Below are 15,723 nucleotides of genomic sequence, written 5' to 3'. Positions count from 1 at the left end.
TTTCTTTGGAAAGAATAAAGGTTGATTTCTGGCATATTTTTGGAGCTTTAAAGGATGCTTACCAGAGAGTTTTCAGCAGTCAGTGGTGGTATTTTCATGGAGACGTGGACTTTGCCATCATCCCTCAGCCCTCTGACACTGATAAGAAGTGGCATCAGCTTTCTAGCTACGTATGTGAAATCTGGCAGTGGCACAGAACAAACTCAGGGTCCAGCAGGCGTTCACCTCCAGTCAGGTTTGAGGCTAGGAATGTACGGTTAGCAAGTCACCAGCTCACACCACGACCTGAAAGCTCGTTAGCGCTGCACCCCGGATACGCTGCCCAAGGAGCAGGTATTACCTGACTGAGGGTAAAAAATAATGACAAAAAAGACTGCACCCTCCCCAAGTGCTAACTTAAATTCTGAGAAGAAAAACTTGCACAGCAGATCAATGTAAGGTACAGAGATATTTAAGGCAATAAGCCACAATTGTAGGGATTCCAGAGGAAGAAACAAAGCAGCTACATACAGAGGCTCTAAAATTGAAATAGCCGAAGTACTTTTACTCCATAAAGCTGACAGCTGATGGTACCCGGCAAGTAGTGGCAGCGGTAGCGTGAGGTGTCACTCAGCCGAGAATGATGTGGGAAAACCAGGAGTGTTTTAAGTATAGTACCAGATCCCAGTGTTTTGGTAGCAGAATGCTGTATATTAGTTTCTTCAGCCGATACGTATTGACATTTTAAATTCCTCCCGAGGCAAAGAAATATTTTTCTTCTAAATAGTTAAATAAACTGGATAAAAATAGAAGCTAAACTTTGTTTGGAGCAGCATTTGAGTCCAGAGGCACCTCAGCAGTTGTTTGGAATGTACCACATCTCAGAAAGTCTGTATTAAGTCATTAAATAGGGCTTCCCTTCCTGTTTGCAAAGATGAATAGCTGCGCATTTATAAAAGGGATTGGATGGCTGCTTATTTTTATAAATATCGAGCTTCATATGTGCCGGGCTCTCAAGGTGTCCAGGTGTAGCAAGGTGTAAAACACTTGGCTTTTATTAAATGTCAGTTGCAGGCATGAGGATTAGTTCTGTTTTGTAATACATGTTATTTAATTTGTTCTAAACCGTCTTTAAATAATTCATAGCTGGAGTGGACACAAAGGACCTCTCTACCTGCTCGTGATTAGACCCATTCAGCTGCTGGGGCTGTGAGGGATACAAACTTAAAGCGCGGTGCCTTTGGAAAAAGCAGTTCTGCTGGCATGGGGAGTTGAGGGGTGACAGCCAGCACTCCTCACCTCGCCTCGGCGTTTCGGCCGGCTCTCCTCAGGCTGCCGTGCGCTGTAACAATGGGCTTTGGCTCCCGTTCGCACTCGTGCGCAGCAGCAGCCCAGGCTGCCAAGTGCCCGGTCTGCGTGAGGAGGGATCGCTCGTTATTTTATCGCCCCCTTCGCGTACCTGCCGCTGGCCACGGAGGGAGGCCAGACGCCCACCCGTACAGTTCGCACGGCGACTTCCCGGCAGGGAGCTTGTGCGGGGCGTCCAGCTGACACGGTTTGTGCAGGGGGAGTCATTTGGGGAAGGGGGTGGATTTTCACAGTGATGGAAGGAGGCAGGGGAGGAGTGTTTGCTAACAACCCCTGATGAGGTCTGAAGTTCGTCATTGGCACCCGTTCTGCCGAGATGCGTTGTAGCTGGTTTGTGGAGAGGGTGTCTGCTTGGGCTGCAGAATTAAAATGCTGCGTGAGGTGTGACTTACCTGCCTGGAAAGGGGGGTGTGTGCTCAGAGCTGCCTTCCCAGTGGATTTTAGTCTGGGGGTCAGCTGCATGCCACCCCTCTCAAAGGGCTGTAACATACTCGTGGTGCCCTGAGCGCCCAGCACTTTGCAGGGATGGCAGAAGCGGCCTTCGGCTCCGTCACCTCCCGGTGTTTTCCATATGGCAGAGGCATTGGCACACGGGAGTGCTTAAGACCCAGAAGGTCCCCCCAGTTCCTTCCTCTGTTGCCCCACAAAAGAGATCTCGATGAGCAGTGTGCTCTGGAGGCTTTGCATACATTAGCCAGTGTCCTTCCAGCAGCTCACATTCCCCTTCCCTCGCCCTCAGTAAGGATGCTGCTCCCTCGCTGCACCCCCGTGGGCCTCCAGCACCCAGGGTGTGCGACTGGCGGAGCACCGTGGGGTGCAGGGAGCGCGGGGCACCAGGCATCGGTTACTCCTGATTCGTTTGGTACCTTTTTTGTAAGGCCAAGTGCACAGGCGTTACCGGGGACAAAAAGGACATTTTGCTTTGTGTTGCCCACAGCCCGAGGCTCTAGCGCTGTGCGACCGGTACAGCTGTAAACTTCAGACATGTTACTCTAAACAATTGGGGTTTTTTTACAGAATAATTCAAATAGATGCGTTCTGAGCAAGAGAGCACTGAAATGCAGAGTGCATGTCGTGAGTGACTCCGCAGGAATACACGTAAGGAAGACAAATCATAGAGCTCCATCAGAAAAACCCCGGCAGTGCTCAGCACAGGATCCTTAATGTGCTTTGGTCAATATCTTCCTCTGTATCAATGGAAGCTCATTAAAAGAAGATATTGCAGACTAACTGAGCCATGCTGTATTAGTTCTTGCCAAAGCTTGACATTTTTAATACATTAATAATATGTCTGTAATGTAATGGAAAACTATTAATCAGAACTGGTTATATGCCAGAAATTTAAGCTATAATTGGCTGCTTCTTGTCAGGAATGTCTGTCGTACACTGCTACAGCTGCCTAATGCTCCGATGTCTTGCACTCCTCTGCACTTTTTCCTTGTCAGTGCACTAAATTCGATCAATGTTATAGTCTATAATTCTGTGTAACGACCATCATTATGACTCTGGCTTACTTTAATGAGAATTCGTTATATGGGAAGTATTTTAGCTCAGTGTGTTAAGGTGTAGTGGCTTGCCTCACATTATTTCAGTCTTACCCAGCCCTCTTTATTAGTGGATCTGAGTCTCAGAAGTGACAAAAGGTTACAGGTAACCGTAGCGAGGAAAATATTAAAGAAATTGAATCCATATTTGCCTGAATATACGGGCTCGTAGTCTAAGGATAATTAAACTAACTTCTTATTTATACACAGAAACATGATAATCGCCTACTGTTTATTCCAGCTATGACCAAACCTTCTCCAAGACAGAGTATCTTTTGATTTGTCACAAATTTAAAATAATTTGGCTCCTTTTTTTTGCAGAGATGTTGTTTACCTTTTGTATAATGACTGCTCTAAGCTATGGGGGCTGGGGGTATTTTTTTCCCCCTGCAAAATCGTAAATTACATCGGTAAGAACTAGATGGAAAGAGTATGAAGTGTGTTTAGAGGGACATGGAAAGTGTTCTCTGAATTACTGAATTCTAGGATAATAAGTAAACAAAAAAGAATGTAAGGTCGCTGAAAAGCAGCAGTGGCTTCTTAAAAACATTTAATTTTAATTCGGTCTTAAGGTATTTCTGCTTTTGTGGCAAATTCAGATTTGAAGCTTAAATATATGGAACTAATTGAGAATTGCTATTGCATGAAAATTCAGATATTCTCTGCATAGTCTGATAAAATATGTGAGAGTTGTATGGTAACACTTGATAAAATGAATATAATGGAAAATTGCATTTACGTCCATACGGCAATTATTGTAAATTACTTTGCTATGGAAACACAATTCAACCATCTGTTGGCATTTCATAGTGTCTGTAGTTTAGCTCAGTGTAAGATGAAGCGTTATTTAAATATAGGGAGGCCGTTTGCGAGTGGCTTTGGCGAGAAGTTTTGGAAAGGCGCGTTGCCAGAGTGGCACGCTAAGGAGCTCGCCAGGTCGTGTACCACCCCTGGGGGTTTTGGGGTACAGGAGGGTCCATGACACTGGACTGGGAACAAGCAAAGTGGGCTGCGGGAAGTGTTTCTTAACGCGTCTGAGGGGTTGGTTAGGTTCTAGCATCCAGACAGGGCGCAGAGGTGCTGCAGCGGCTGGCTGAAACCCTCCTGCGCCCAGGCTCCCCGTCCTCGGCTGGCACTGCTGGCACCAGGCGTGGGCTGAGAGGTGGGGTGGAGCTTCTAGTCCTGGCTTTCCTTGTCCGTGTTTAGGGAACTCACTCCGTCTTTGCAGTTTCCCTTCTACATAACATCTTCGTTTACCTGTGCTTTTTAGCAAATGTATATTTTAAGTCTTTATAACAACAACATCCTAGGATTTTATACCTGTAATAGTATGATTGAAGTGATGCAAACAGAAAGAATTCCTAGTTGCTTTCTGAAAAGGGATGTATCTGCTATGAAATAAATGCTGAATGCACAGGTAGCTCTCACCCCCAAATCTATGAGAATAAGACTGGGGTAAGAGAACAAGAAGCATCCTTACAGTAAGCTACAAATGAACCATTATCAGTAGTTTATTATCAGTGTGATCAGTGTCACAGTTCAAAGAAGTAAAAAAGAAAAGGAGCTAGGCTCTTCTAATGCTGATGAGAAAATTCAGGGAGACAGAAATGTGCTTGCAATATCTTTGTTACTCTTTAAAAAAAAAATTAAGAAATGCATAAGGCCTTTGGAACTTGCTGAGGTCCTCTTGGCAAGAGACTATCAGCACCTGGTAGCCCTGATACCCACCTCTGTGTCTCTTTAATGACAGAACCTTTCTGCTGCTGCCCCATGGCGCTGGGCTGCCTGCCCCCCTGCCCGCACAATCTGGGCTATGGTTGGGTTCAGTATTTTGCTCTCTGGTTTTGCTAGAATGAAAATATGGTTTTGGAAGCAGAAACCTGTAACTCACCTGGAACGTTATAAATCTGTCTGTGTTAGAGAAGAGTTAAATCCTTCACGTCAAAATACTTTTCAGTCTGAATGATTCTGGTATCTTGTTCATTCTAGCACAGCACCCATGGTAAAGGTTATCCATATTATACCAATTTGCTTTATATTGCATCAAACCTCCAAAATGTCAACATATCATATTTTTTTGTAGTGCATTGATTCTTGGACAATAACTCTAACTCTTATTGTTTCTAAAAGGGTGCTGGTGCCAGAAGAGAAGAATGATTGATGGGAAACAGACACCAGCCTGTAGACACTCATCCTTTTGCTTCGGATACCGATTTATCAGTGCATCTGGGCATCCCCTGCGAGCCCTGAACACAGAGGATCACTCAGGGTTATTGACAGTGTAGCTGAAGACCTGCAACTTCACAAATTATCTGCTATTGGACATCTTTTGCAAGAAGCCCGGACAGATAAGTTGTAAGACAAAGGACAAGCGCTGCATTGCTGAGAAAGGCTGTCATCTGGGTCTAGGTGGCTTCTACCAAAGTCTTCAACTTAGTGAAACAAACGTCCTATCCTAATGCTTCACGTTTGAGTTGGAACTTGTTTTATATAATATTTACATGTATATGTATTATCTATAGACTGCACATACACCAGTACTGAGCATCCTTACGAAGGGGACATAAAAGGATTTAGAAATGTATTTGTCAAGATTCCTGTCACTTCACGCCCTCTGGGTCACCGTATCCTCTGTGATGCAGCACTACCCTTCCGTCTGGGGACACTATGACGTGTGCAAAACTCAGATTTACACAGAAGAAGGAAAAGTATGGGATTACATGGCCTGCCAGCCAGAAGCCAGGGACATGATCAAATATGTAAAAGTGACTCTGGATCCCCCAGACATAACGTGTGGAGATCCTCCTGAGACTTTCTGTGCAATGGTAAGGCAAGTCTTTTTGTTTTGCATAATTAGTGGGTATACATTTGTGATAGATGGCTTCAAAGTGGAAGCCCAAGAGCTCACATGTAATTATCCAAGAAAATCCGCATCGTATGCTGAATGTGAAATGTCCTGCTGAACAAAATGCTGAGCAGTACATTAAGCTGGGAAGTGAGATGTTCTACTTATGGGGCCATAAGTTGACTTTGTCTGAATTGGGTGTCTCTCTAGGAACTTTCAATGATTTAAAGGAAAGCAGTGTAAAACTCCTAATGCGCTAACCTGTAACTGGGGTGCCTTTGCCTGGATCACAAAAGATTCAAGTGAATAGGTTTTGATACGACTGCCTGAAAGCATCATGCCGTGGTATAATTCAGCATCATTTCCAAACACAAGACTGTTGTTAGAAACTCAAACTGCAGATGCTTAAGAAGTGGTGGTGGTAGCTGGGCTGGTGGAGTTTTTCCAGCAAACCTGTGCAGCTGCAGGCAGGCAGTGCTGCTGGAGCCTTGCCACGGCGTGCAGCAGGCACATACCAGCAGGTCCATACCCGTGTGTGGGGACAATGCAGCAAGAAACACCCTCAGGTGGGGACCAGCTCTACCAGCTACTGATGGCTTTCTTCTTTAGCTGAAACTCCAGGCATTCAAGCCAACTAAGAGAGACCAAAGTCAAGCTCCTTAATTTAGATGCTCCTAAAATTAGAGACTAGTTTTAGAAACGTTTGTCTGGGTAAATAATTGTACAGGTATGGAAAACCAGGCAGACCCTATACATATCAACCTTTTACAGCTGTGCTGCTCCCAAATGTTTGATAGCTTGTGCACTAAGAGGTCATTCGATCTAATGGGGATCTTCAACTTGTAGGTAACTTGTTTCTCCTCACGAACACGGAGTATTCATGATAGATATACTCACATCTATTAATAAAGCGCTGGAAATGTACGTCACATTACCTACGTAATTTAATTTGAAAAACTGATGAGTTCTGGTAAGTGAGGTTACCATAAATGAGACAAGCCTACGAGATATTTATTTGCCTGTGTACGAATCATCATTGCTGTGTGACAGCATCCCCGCAGGAAGGAAATTTGCTTTTAAATGCCTTATGGTATCATTTTCAACCACTCCTGTTCTGTGCGGAGTTCAGGTCCAACCACACATACATTTAGGTCATTATATGCATGCACGCAGCTGCTTCCCACGTACATTATGGTAACAGCCACGTGATAAATTGCAGAGCTGCGTGCATAAATTACATTCACTGTGAACCTTTGACTGCACCACTTGCTCTCTGCCCACTAATCCATCTCTGCTGACATGGCTTTGACACCCTAAACCTCCAAGCAGCTTCAACCAGCCGCTGTTTGAAAACAAATAGCGGTAATGTGCCTGGTGTAATACGTTGGGGTTTTTTCATCTTGATATGTATTTTCCCCCTCAGAATAGTAAGAGCTGTGCTTTAGCTCTCTATCAGTGATGTTTAATAACCCTTCATATAGTGAATAAGAAAAACTGCTCTTTTAATGCAAAAGAAACTGCCCAGCAAAGCGTGTTTCTTCCTTTTAGTGCAGATCAACACTGCAGCAGTTCTTGTCCTAAGTAATTTTTTAAATTTCTGAATGCCTTGGCTATTAGTAGTTAGAATAATAATTTTAAACAAAAAGCAAACCAAAAGACATTTTGATTAAATTTAAGTATTAAAAATGGTGCCAGACTCCCCCCCCCCTGCTGAAAAACCCCTAGTGAGGTCCTTGATGTTTCGATGAGGGAGGAAAGGTGGGAACGACCTGAGGTTTTGGCTGTGGCTCACTGACTGCTTAAGCCCTTGAGATGCAGAAGGCCACTGAATCCTGGCATGAGAAGTAGAAAGAGAGGAAGGACTGGGAAGAGGGAGAGGGTGTGCATTTAGTGGTGCGAGTGTAGAGTGACTGACTCCTACATGATAAACTGTTATATTTTCTATATTCTGATCAGCATTGGTAATGGCTCGACTTACTTGAAACATTAGGAAGATGACAGAAATATTTTCTGTTCCTGAGGTACTGCACAACAGCAGAGCACTCTCATCCCTAAAAATGCTTCATGTCTATTTGTATGACAGCTATATGCACTAATTGCACATTTCCTCCAAAATGAGGTTTTACATATTTGTAGGGCTGAGTCTTTGGCATTTCCCAGTGAGGAAATCTTTTATTTTTGCGTTCATTTTTAGCTTTAGAAAAGAGGATAGCACTGACATACTCGAGGAAGGTGGGCAGTGGAGAAGAGTGCATTCCTATTAGGCTTGTTCTTGCTCTAAAAAAATAACAATCCTGAATTTGAGCTGACAAGAGATCCAAAGGTTTCTTTCCGACACGGTGAAGTGTGAGTCAGTTCAGCACAAGTGCTGGGGTTTATTGTTGTGACCGTTGATACTGGCTGCTAACTCTGTGTACCAATGTTTTGTTACTGAAATCAGGGTAAGGCTGCCTTGGAGAGGATCAGGGTGCTTTCGGATAGCCTAGCAATAAGCAAGGGTACCAAACAGCCGAGCCTGCTTCTGCAGGAAGAGGAGAAGGTTGAGGCAGCCTCCTGTTTTGTTTCCGACCAGGCTTAGCGACTTCTGTTCACCACCGACTATACCAGCTAAGGTACTAGCTGCTGAGCATGTGTCAGCTATCAGGGCAGTATAGATCATGTCCCTGAAACACAACCAGACCAAGAGGCTCACCCAAATCCTACGGGGAGATTACAGTGAAGTCTGAGACAGGAGAGAGAGATGACTGTGCACTGCAATGCACGTGAACACGCAGTATGGAAGAGATGGGCAGTGAATGGTGAAATATGCCTCTTACTTCTGCATCTTCCCTGTGGAATTAAATGTTCTTATGAGTCCATTATGAATTTTTACTTGATGAGCTTGTTTAGGCGACAGACCAAGTAATGAGGTTTTGCACATGCAGATTTGTTACAGAACGCAACACTCCTCTAGTTGGTAGCTCAACCCAGCGTGTAGCAGCCCACCACTTGTAAATACCTTTAGGCTGTCCCTCCAGGACAGGATCCATAGGCGTTGCAGGGAACAAGCAGCAGGAAAACTATGCCACAATTGCATTTCTGCAGTCTATTCTGAGAATAACATTATAGTTTCTGGTGACATTCAGTATTGACAACTTGTGAGATTATTCTGAAACCTCGAACCCCTGGAGTCCTATGATTGAGAGATTCTCAGCTTTCATTTAAAACGTCATCTTTATTTTCTTAGTCACCCTGGTTGTAGAAAATAAGTTTGCAAATGAAGCTGAGAAACTTATAAAGCAGAAGCCAAATAAATAGCCCTCCACATTATTATTTAAAATCTCATAGTTTTTGAAGTTGCTCAAGATTTTTAGGACTTGGCAAATGCTTTTGCTTGAGAGGAGAGATGTGGGAAAGAAACATCCACACACAGGAATGTCTTAGAATGGCAAATGCTCATGTCAGTACGCAGGGCCTGACGGCATCCTTCCCCAACAGATAGCACTCCTCCTGCCTGCAGAATGACCAGCTGTCAGCGGAGGGAGTTGGCTGGTCACTGCTGGCTTCCCTCTACATTTTAAAGCACTCTCCAGCTGCCAGTGAGGCACACAGGCTGGCATACAACACGCGTCTGCTTGCTGCGGCATTCCTTCGAGGAAATTTGGCCGTCAGTCAGGGAGTTGGCCTGGTCAGTCACAGTGTTTGAGCCAGCGTGACCACTCCTATGGATCTGTAAATTCAGGAGCTTTGAGCATTTGGCATTGGTAGGGGTGTGTCTGGCACCACACGCTTATGCTTATCTGGCCCGGGAGGAGAGAGAGGGAAGGGGAAGGCGAAGAGAAAGAAGCTACTCTGTGTTTTCAGATCTGCAGGATTCACTTTGCAGAGATACTGTAAGCAAATTGTAAAGTACCTGAGGGTGCTAGCTGTTGTGGCCTGCAGCATTTCAGCTGAGCAAACTAATCTGCATTAAACCCCCAGGAGTAACTAGTTGGTGAACTCTACTGCCTTCTTGGAAGCGCTTGTTACCATGTCACAAGACTCTGGCCAGGTATACAAAGAAAGAAATCTGACTTTTCCTGACCATCACCATCTTTTGCCCTACAAGAGCAGTGCATGGGTGGCTTCTGACTTATTCCACAGTATTTGCTGGCCGTGCCCCTGTACGAGTGTCGGGAACCCCTGTGATGCCGCTCGGGACTTCCACTGCCCCAGATTCGCAGCTGCCCCTTGCATGGGCTGGTCCCTGTGCCCAAATCCAGCCATCACATCAGTGTGCCTGGCTTTGCACTCAGACCTTCCCCAGGGTTACTGAGGAAATTCATCACGAATTTAACCAGGAGACTCCTGGTGGCTGTCGCTGTAATTTGCAAACTGGAGACCAATTTACGTTACCAGCCCATGTTTGCAGCTGAAACAGCAACGTAAGAATGTGATTTTTGGCTTATGCTTAGACCTAGCTATCATAACACCTTCCCACATCCCAGTGGCTAAAAAAATGCTGAAATTATCATCAGTTAGTGTTGCCCACAGCTAATTTTCCTCATAGGTTAAACAGAAGCTTGAGAAGAAGCCTACAGATGGGAGTCCTGTGCATTTGTACAATTTATAGAGCAGAAATGCTGATGACGGTGGAAATTTGAGCCCTTGAGTGCCACTCTGTATTTCATAGCCAATCAAAACTAAATTAAGAAACAAAGATTATTAACAAGTCTTCTGTGCATGTAATTCTGGCATAATATTATGAGGTGGACATTAAATTTTTCCCTCTGAGACTTTCAGCATCATTAATATAGCATTCCTTTAATTACAAATAGGATCATATTCCTTAAAAAAGGGAAAATACTCCATAGTGTAGTTAGTGATACCATTATTATGTTTACTGAAATAATTAAATGAAAAGGTGCTCTTTGAGTAAGGCATAAATCAAAATGTGAAATAAAAATGTATTTTTGGAAGCATTTTGGCATGCACACATGCATTCTGGGGTACAACTTCTAGAACTGTTGAACCATTAACAGACGCTGGTAAGAAAAAGACTTTTTTCTTTTATGGGCTGAAGGAGGACATACAATCCTTCATTTTAGTTCCGCCTGTGCAATATTATGAGGTAATTCTGTGATTATGAGGTAGCACAGGGTAAAGCAGGAACGGGGAGTTCAAGGTGGGACTATTGCTGCTGTCTTGCTTAATGGGAATTTTTGTAGTTGCACACTTTTGAAGTGCTCATAGCTATTGCAGACTTTATTTATGATGCCTTCATTCATCTGTTTTGAACTCTTTTGAGCCCATTTAATTAATGCAAGCATTGCTTTTTCATAGTTGGAAACAACCTTACCCTTCATAGTTTGTCCTCTTAAGTTACTGGGTATTTCATTTCTAGTACCACAGGACCTGTATGGTGAACTACTGCCCCCCTCCTGCCCTGGCTCCAGCAGGACACCCCCACCTCCCACCAGAGCACCATTTTGGTCCTCACATTGCAGCCTCAGACCAGAGCAGCTGGCAGGACCCGAGAAAGCAAGAAGCACACACTATGCCCCTTGCTCCTGCCATTCCCCAGACCCCCACCACGGGTCAGCACAGAAGTGACAGCCTACCTGTAGCTTTGGTGGCAGCCTGCCCCCAGACTCTACAAAGGCGCCTTGTTCCTCAGACCTCTTGGAAAGGAGCTCTTGGTTCTGTAAAAGGAAAAAAAAAAAAGAAGTTATACTTAATGACAGCAGGAATAGAAAAAGAATATGGTTTGGTAAAATCTGTTTTCTTCCAACAGGAAGCAATCTAAAAGTTAATGCTTTCTCAGATCTAAACTGAGGGTTGCCAGTAAAACAGATTTGCATTTTATTCATTGTCACATACCAAAATTCCCTGCTAACTGATTAAAAAAAACTCTACCCAGCTGCCTTTTTTTTTTTTCCCCTCCTCAGTTACACTTCAGGTACTAGAATGTTTTCAGAGCTTAAACAAAGCAGCAGCACACCCACACAGTACTGAAGTTGATAAAAATATTTTTATCTGGGCACAAACAGGGTTTCTAAACAAAGTCAAGGGTGTTTCACTTATTTTCAGGTGTAGAGTTTTAAGGCACACATTGCTACTATGGGTAAAAGTGCATCCTTTTAACAAGATGTAGAAACTGTGTAACAGGTGCCTTTAACGCTGCCTTTGTTGCATTGGTACTTGCTCTCCCATCCATTTTTGTCCCTGAAGTTAGCTGGACACGTTAGACATTTGTAGCTAATGCAGTGGTCAATTTATTGCAATAATCATTGATCTGAGAAAGCAAGGGACTGCTGGAGGCAACTGTGGCTGTGCTCATGGGGATCTTGCTAATACCTGAGCTGGTTTTCCTCTGCTACCCTTGACACCTGGGCCCCCCTGATCGCCTTCCCCCACCTGCCGAGGCTGCTGCCCCCCAGTAGTCTGCAGGAAATGCAGGGTTTTGGTTTTATTTGGGTGTGGAAACAGCAACAGCAGTTCTATAAAGAAATAAACAGCTTCCACTGTGAAATGGATATCCTGACATTGGCAGGGGGATGTGAGAGGCTCGCTATCGGTGCAGCTGGACCAGCAACGTCCCCTCAACAGCACCTTTAGAGCCATCTTCTGCAATAAAACAATACTGCTTTATAAATAAAAGCTTTACTAGCAACATATCGTAACTTGAACCTCTTCTGGTGAGGCAGAGGTGATCTTGAGCCTGTGGCTCACTGCAGGGGACTCTCCTAGTGAGACTGGCTGGGGTGCAGAGAGACAACGCAGTAGAGCAGCATGGCAACCAGCAGTCTTTGTCCAGGGTAGGACAGCACATCCCTCCCCAGCCTCCTGGGCTGAGGGGAGGCAGCAGCAGGCGACACTGCTCCTCCTCTGCTTGAAGTCCTGAAGTGAGGGTGTTGGTTTTTTTTTTCCCCAATGGGTGTAAATCTGCCTTTCAGCAGAGTGAACTTTGCTTTCTAACCTGCTGGTGTTGGGCAGTCAGTCTGGAGGGAGGTGGTGCAGGATCACACCCCTCACGGGATCAGCCAGTTCGCTTTCGCACGTTTTGGTCAAGAGCACAATGCCCTGTGGTCCCACATGAGCTGTGCAGCATCAGGCTTTCCAGGCTTCTGTCTCATTTTGAGGACAGTGTACAAGGAGTGTGATATTATATTCCCTCCTGCTGTGGTAGACAAGTCTCAGAGTGTGAATTTTGAATTTTCTTGGCAGAACTGAGCAGAGGTAGTTTTGTGCTGCTCAGGTTTGTCCAGATTATCTGGACAAACACATTTTTTCTCTTCTTCATTTCTACCAGTATGTCTGTAAACTCCAGAGTTCACGTTTCGTTCTTGCAGGGCTTGTGCTTTGTAACAGCTGAGAATCATTGGAAACCAAGTGCAGGTTCCGGAGGCACTTCCATAAATTAAAATTTCCATTTGCAAGCATCTTAGTTGAAACAAAGCCAAATGAACTCATCCAGGAGTTCTGCAAAGCCTGTGTACATCCAGATAACTGTTCTGATTGTCGGGCTGCCCTGCAGTCCTTCAGGAAGGCAAAAGTCACTAAGTTGACTCCCAAATAATGATTTTAGCATTTAGACACTTATGTCACTTTTAAAGCAGCTAGTCCTTTACACCATCCAAGTCACCCCATGCAAAGACTTAAGCCCACAGTATTCTGCCAGAGCAGTCAAGAAAAAAACCCAAACACACAGCCTGAGTTGATAATGGGCTCTCTCATCCCCCCTGCTCTGTGCTGTGGGGCTCAGGGACAGAAAGCCAGAGAAGCATGAGAAGTTGACAAAGCATAGAAATTACCCATCTCCTTGCACAGGAATGAAAACCCATCATTTGTTTTTATCCACAGAACTTAGAAGGAGCTGAGTTTGTGGGAGCTACTGAATTTTAGTATGAGTACTACTGCTGCTCTTATTTTTTTCTCTTAAAACACCACCATTTTGTCAAAGGTGCCATTTCCAACACATAGAAAACCACATACCTATTTAAGATTAACTATAACCAGGTAAGAGCTGTTAAACCAAGTATTTCTTGACTTGTGTCAAGGCCTGTACTAGCTGCATTTGGAAAGTCAAAAGTAATCCCAGATACTGTTAAGGTCACTGACTGGTGAGATGCTCCTGTGTATGCTGGGATGCTCATCTCATCAGCTGAAATGTAGGAAGCAGTTCTGTACCCGATTTACTTCTAGAAACAATGGCTGTTGATACACATTGTAGGCATGGAAGTTTATGTTTTCACAGGTCACTTGCAGTGACACCATCTTGATCTACAAGTACAAATATAGCTAGGGACACAAAAGTCCTTGGCATTGAGCTGGTTTGGCAACACGTGTAAGTGGTTTCATGTAGCTTTGATGTTTGCTGTGTTGTGTTTTCTGTACAATGGTTTTATTTATCTTCTGGATCTTTAGGCAGATTGTTTAGATGGAATTTTGGAATAAAAAAAGGAGAGGAAAGAAAGGGTACAAATGAATTTTAATTAGATATATTTCAAGCAAGAAATTGTACTATAGCAGAGATATTTTATATCAGGCTTCAGCCTGGGGAGAATTTTTATAGCTAACTAGTTGTAAAACCTTTAAAAGAGAACACCATTACGATGAGAGGAGCATTTCCTTACATGTGCGTACTGTGTCTTTCCAGCATCCTGGTGCATTTTAGATTTTTATCTGTAGTACTGTCAGGAGCCATCATTTTAACTCATCAATTTGATTTTTACCATCTACACCTGCTCATAAGCTGCTTTCCTCCAGTGAAAACTAGAAACAGAGCTGCATGTGGGTGACATTTACAAGTGACTGGAGGGGGGGAAGTAAAAAAAAAAAAAAAGAAAAAAAAAGAAATAAACTACAGAAAATCCCTCATCTTTTGAAAACAACAGTGTGCATAGCTATGGGGAAAAAAAAGTACAGATCATAATTTTCTGACTGCTAGAACAACTCTTTCTACATGTGCTATTTTCCCCCATCTATTTTTATCGCAGCCTTCCAGACTCTGACATGCCTCTTGGCTTCCTTGACCATATGGATCTGCCATGCAGCATGAATACTGTAGGGATAGCCTGCAGAAATATCCTAGCAAGGTAGTCTCGCTTTGCAAGGGTTTGCTCAGACTTCCAGAAGCATTAAGTAATGGGCTTAGTGGGTTCAAGCTCACTAAAACTTTGGGGTGAATTTTTGCTGGCAGTTGGCATCTGGATTCCCCTTTTCCCCAAAAGAGAAGCTTTTGAAAATAAATATTAAGAACATACAAGCTCTTTGTTACCTGAAGCACTGGGTTTGATTTTATTTTAACAAGGTATCCTTCAACAGCTAAGCAGCAGGTGGAGGTGAGTCATGATGTATATTTCATGCTGAAGAGCCTGTGTTTGACTTTCTATAAACAGGACTTAAAATTTTGATTTTCCATTGAAATTGCTGTGCCCTGTGTAAGTCAGCAGAAGGACTTCTACTGATCGCAGTGGATTGTGCCCCAATACAGCTTCCTTTGTACTGAGTATTCCTCTCCCTACTAGTTTGAAATTCAACTGAAAACTAAAACCATCTTAAGTAAAAGCAAAATTAAAAGTGTCTTCATCTTCTAATCTAGTTCTTTTCAGTTATGAAATCATCTTTACTCATTATACTGATTCTTGGTTTTGGATTACTTTACCCCTGTGAGCTTCAGTGCAGGATTAATTGTCCCTAATGACAGGATGAGATTTGGTTAATGGGATACTTTTTTTTTTTCCTCGGGTACAGTTTTGGCAATACTGGGGCATATTAGACCTTCTAGCTGAAGAGTGCTAGCTAGAATGCATATTTAGAACACAGCTCAGGATTTGCATATTACAATATATTATTTTAGCTTCATCTCATGGCTTATTTATAAATAATTAAAAAGGACAGAAGACTATTATTGAATAATCTCCCCATAGTTCTCCATAATTGCACCATCATTGGTTGCAGCACTCGACATTAGCTAAGCATCATCATTTATGAACTTCAGGTTTTATAGGTTTAAAAGCAAGTCTC

At 43.6% G+C, this 15,723-nt stretch overlaps 1 protein-coding gene across 2 annotated transcripts in view; it reads left to right on the top strand.

Moving 5' to 3' along the window:
- Nucleotides 1-5,470: 5,470 nt before the first annotated feature.
- NTNG1 (netrin G1) overlaps nucleotides 5,471-15,723 on the top strand; it is a gene marked incomplete at both ends in the record, with an annotated part of 148,084 nt that continues 137,831 nt past the window's right edge. For both annotated transcript variants that reach the window (XM_084266075.1, XM_084266074.1), the window contains one exon: nucleotides 5,471-5,716. In XM_084266075.1, the coding sequence (XP_084122201.1) occupies nucleotides 5,471-5,716 (246 nt within the window). The remainder of the gene's footprint in view (nucleotides 5,717-15,723) is intronic.

This window comes from Gallinula chloropus, assembly GCF_964237585.1.
Source record: "Gallinula chloropus genome assembly, chromosome: 6".
Classification (NCBI taxonomy): Eukaryota; Metazoa; Chordata; class Aves; order Gruiformes; family Rallidae; genus Gallinula; species Gallinula chloropus.
This window is presented reverse-complemented; position numbering and strand designations above follow the sequence as displayed.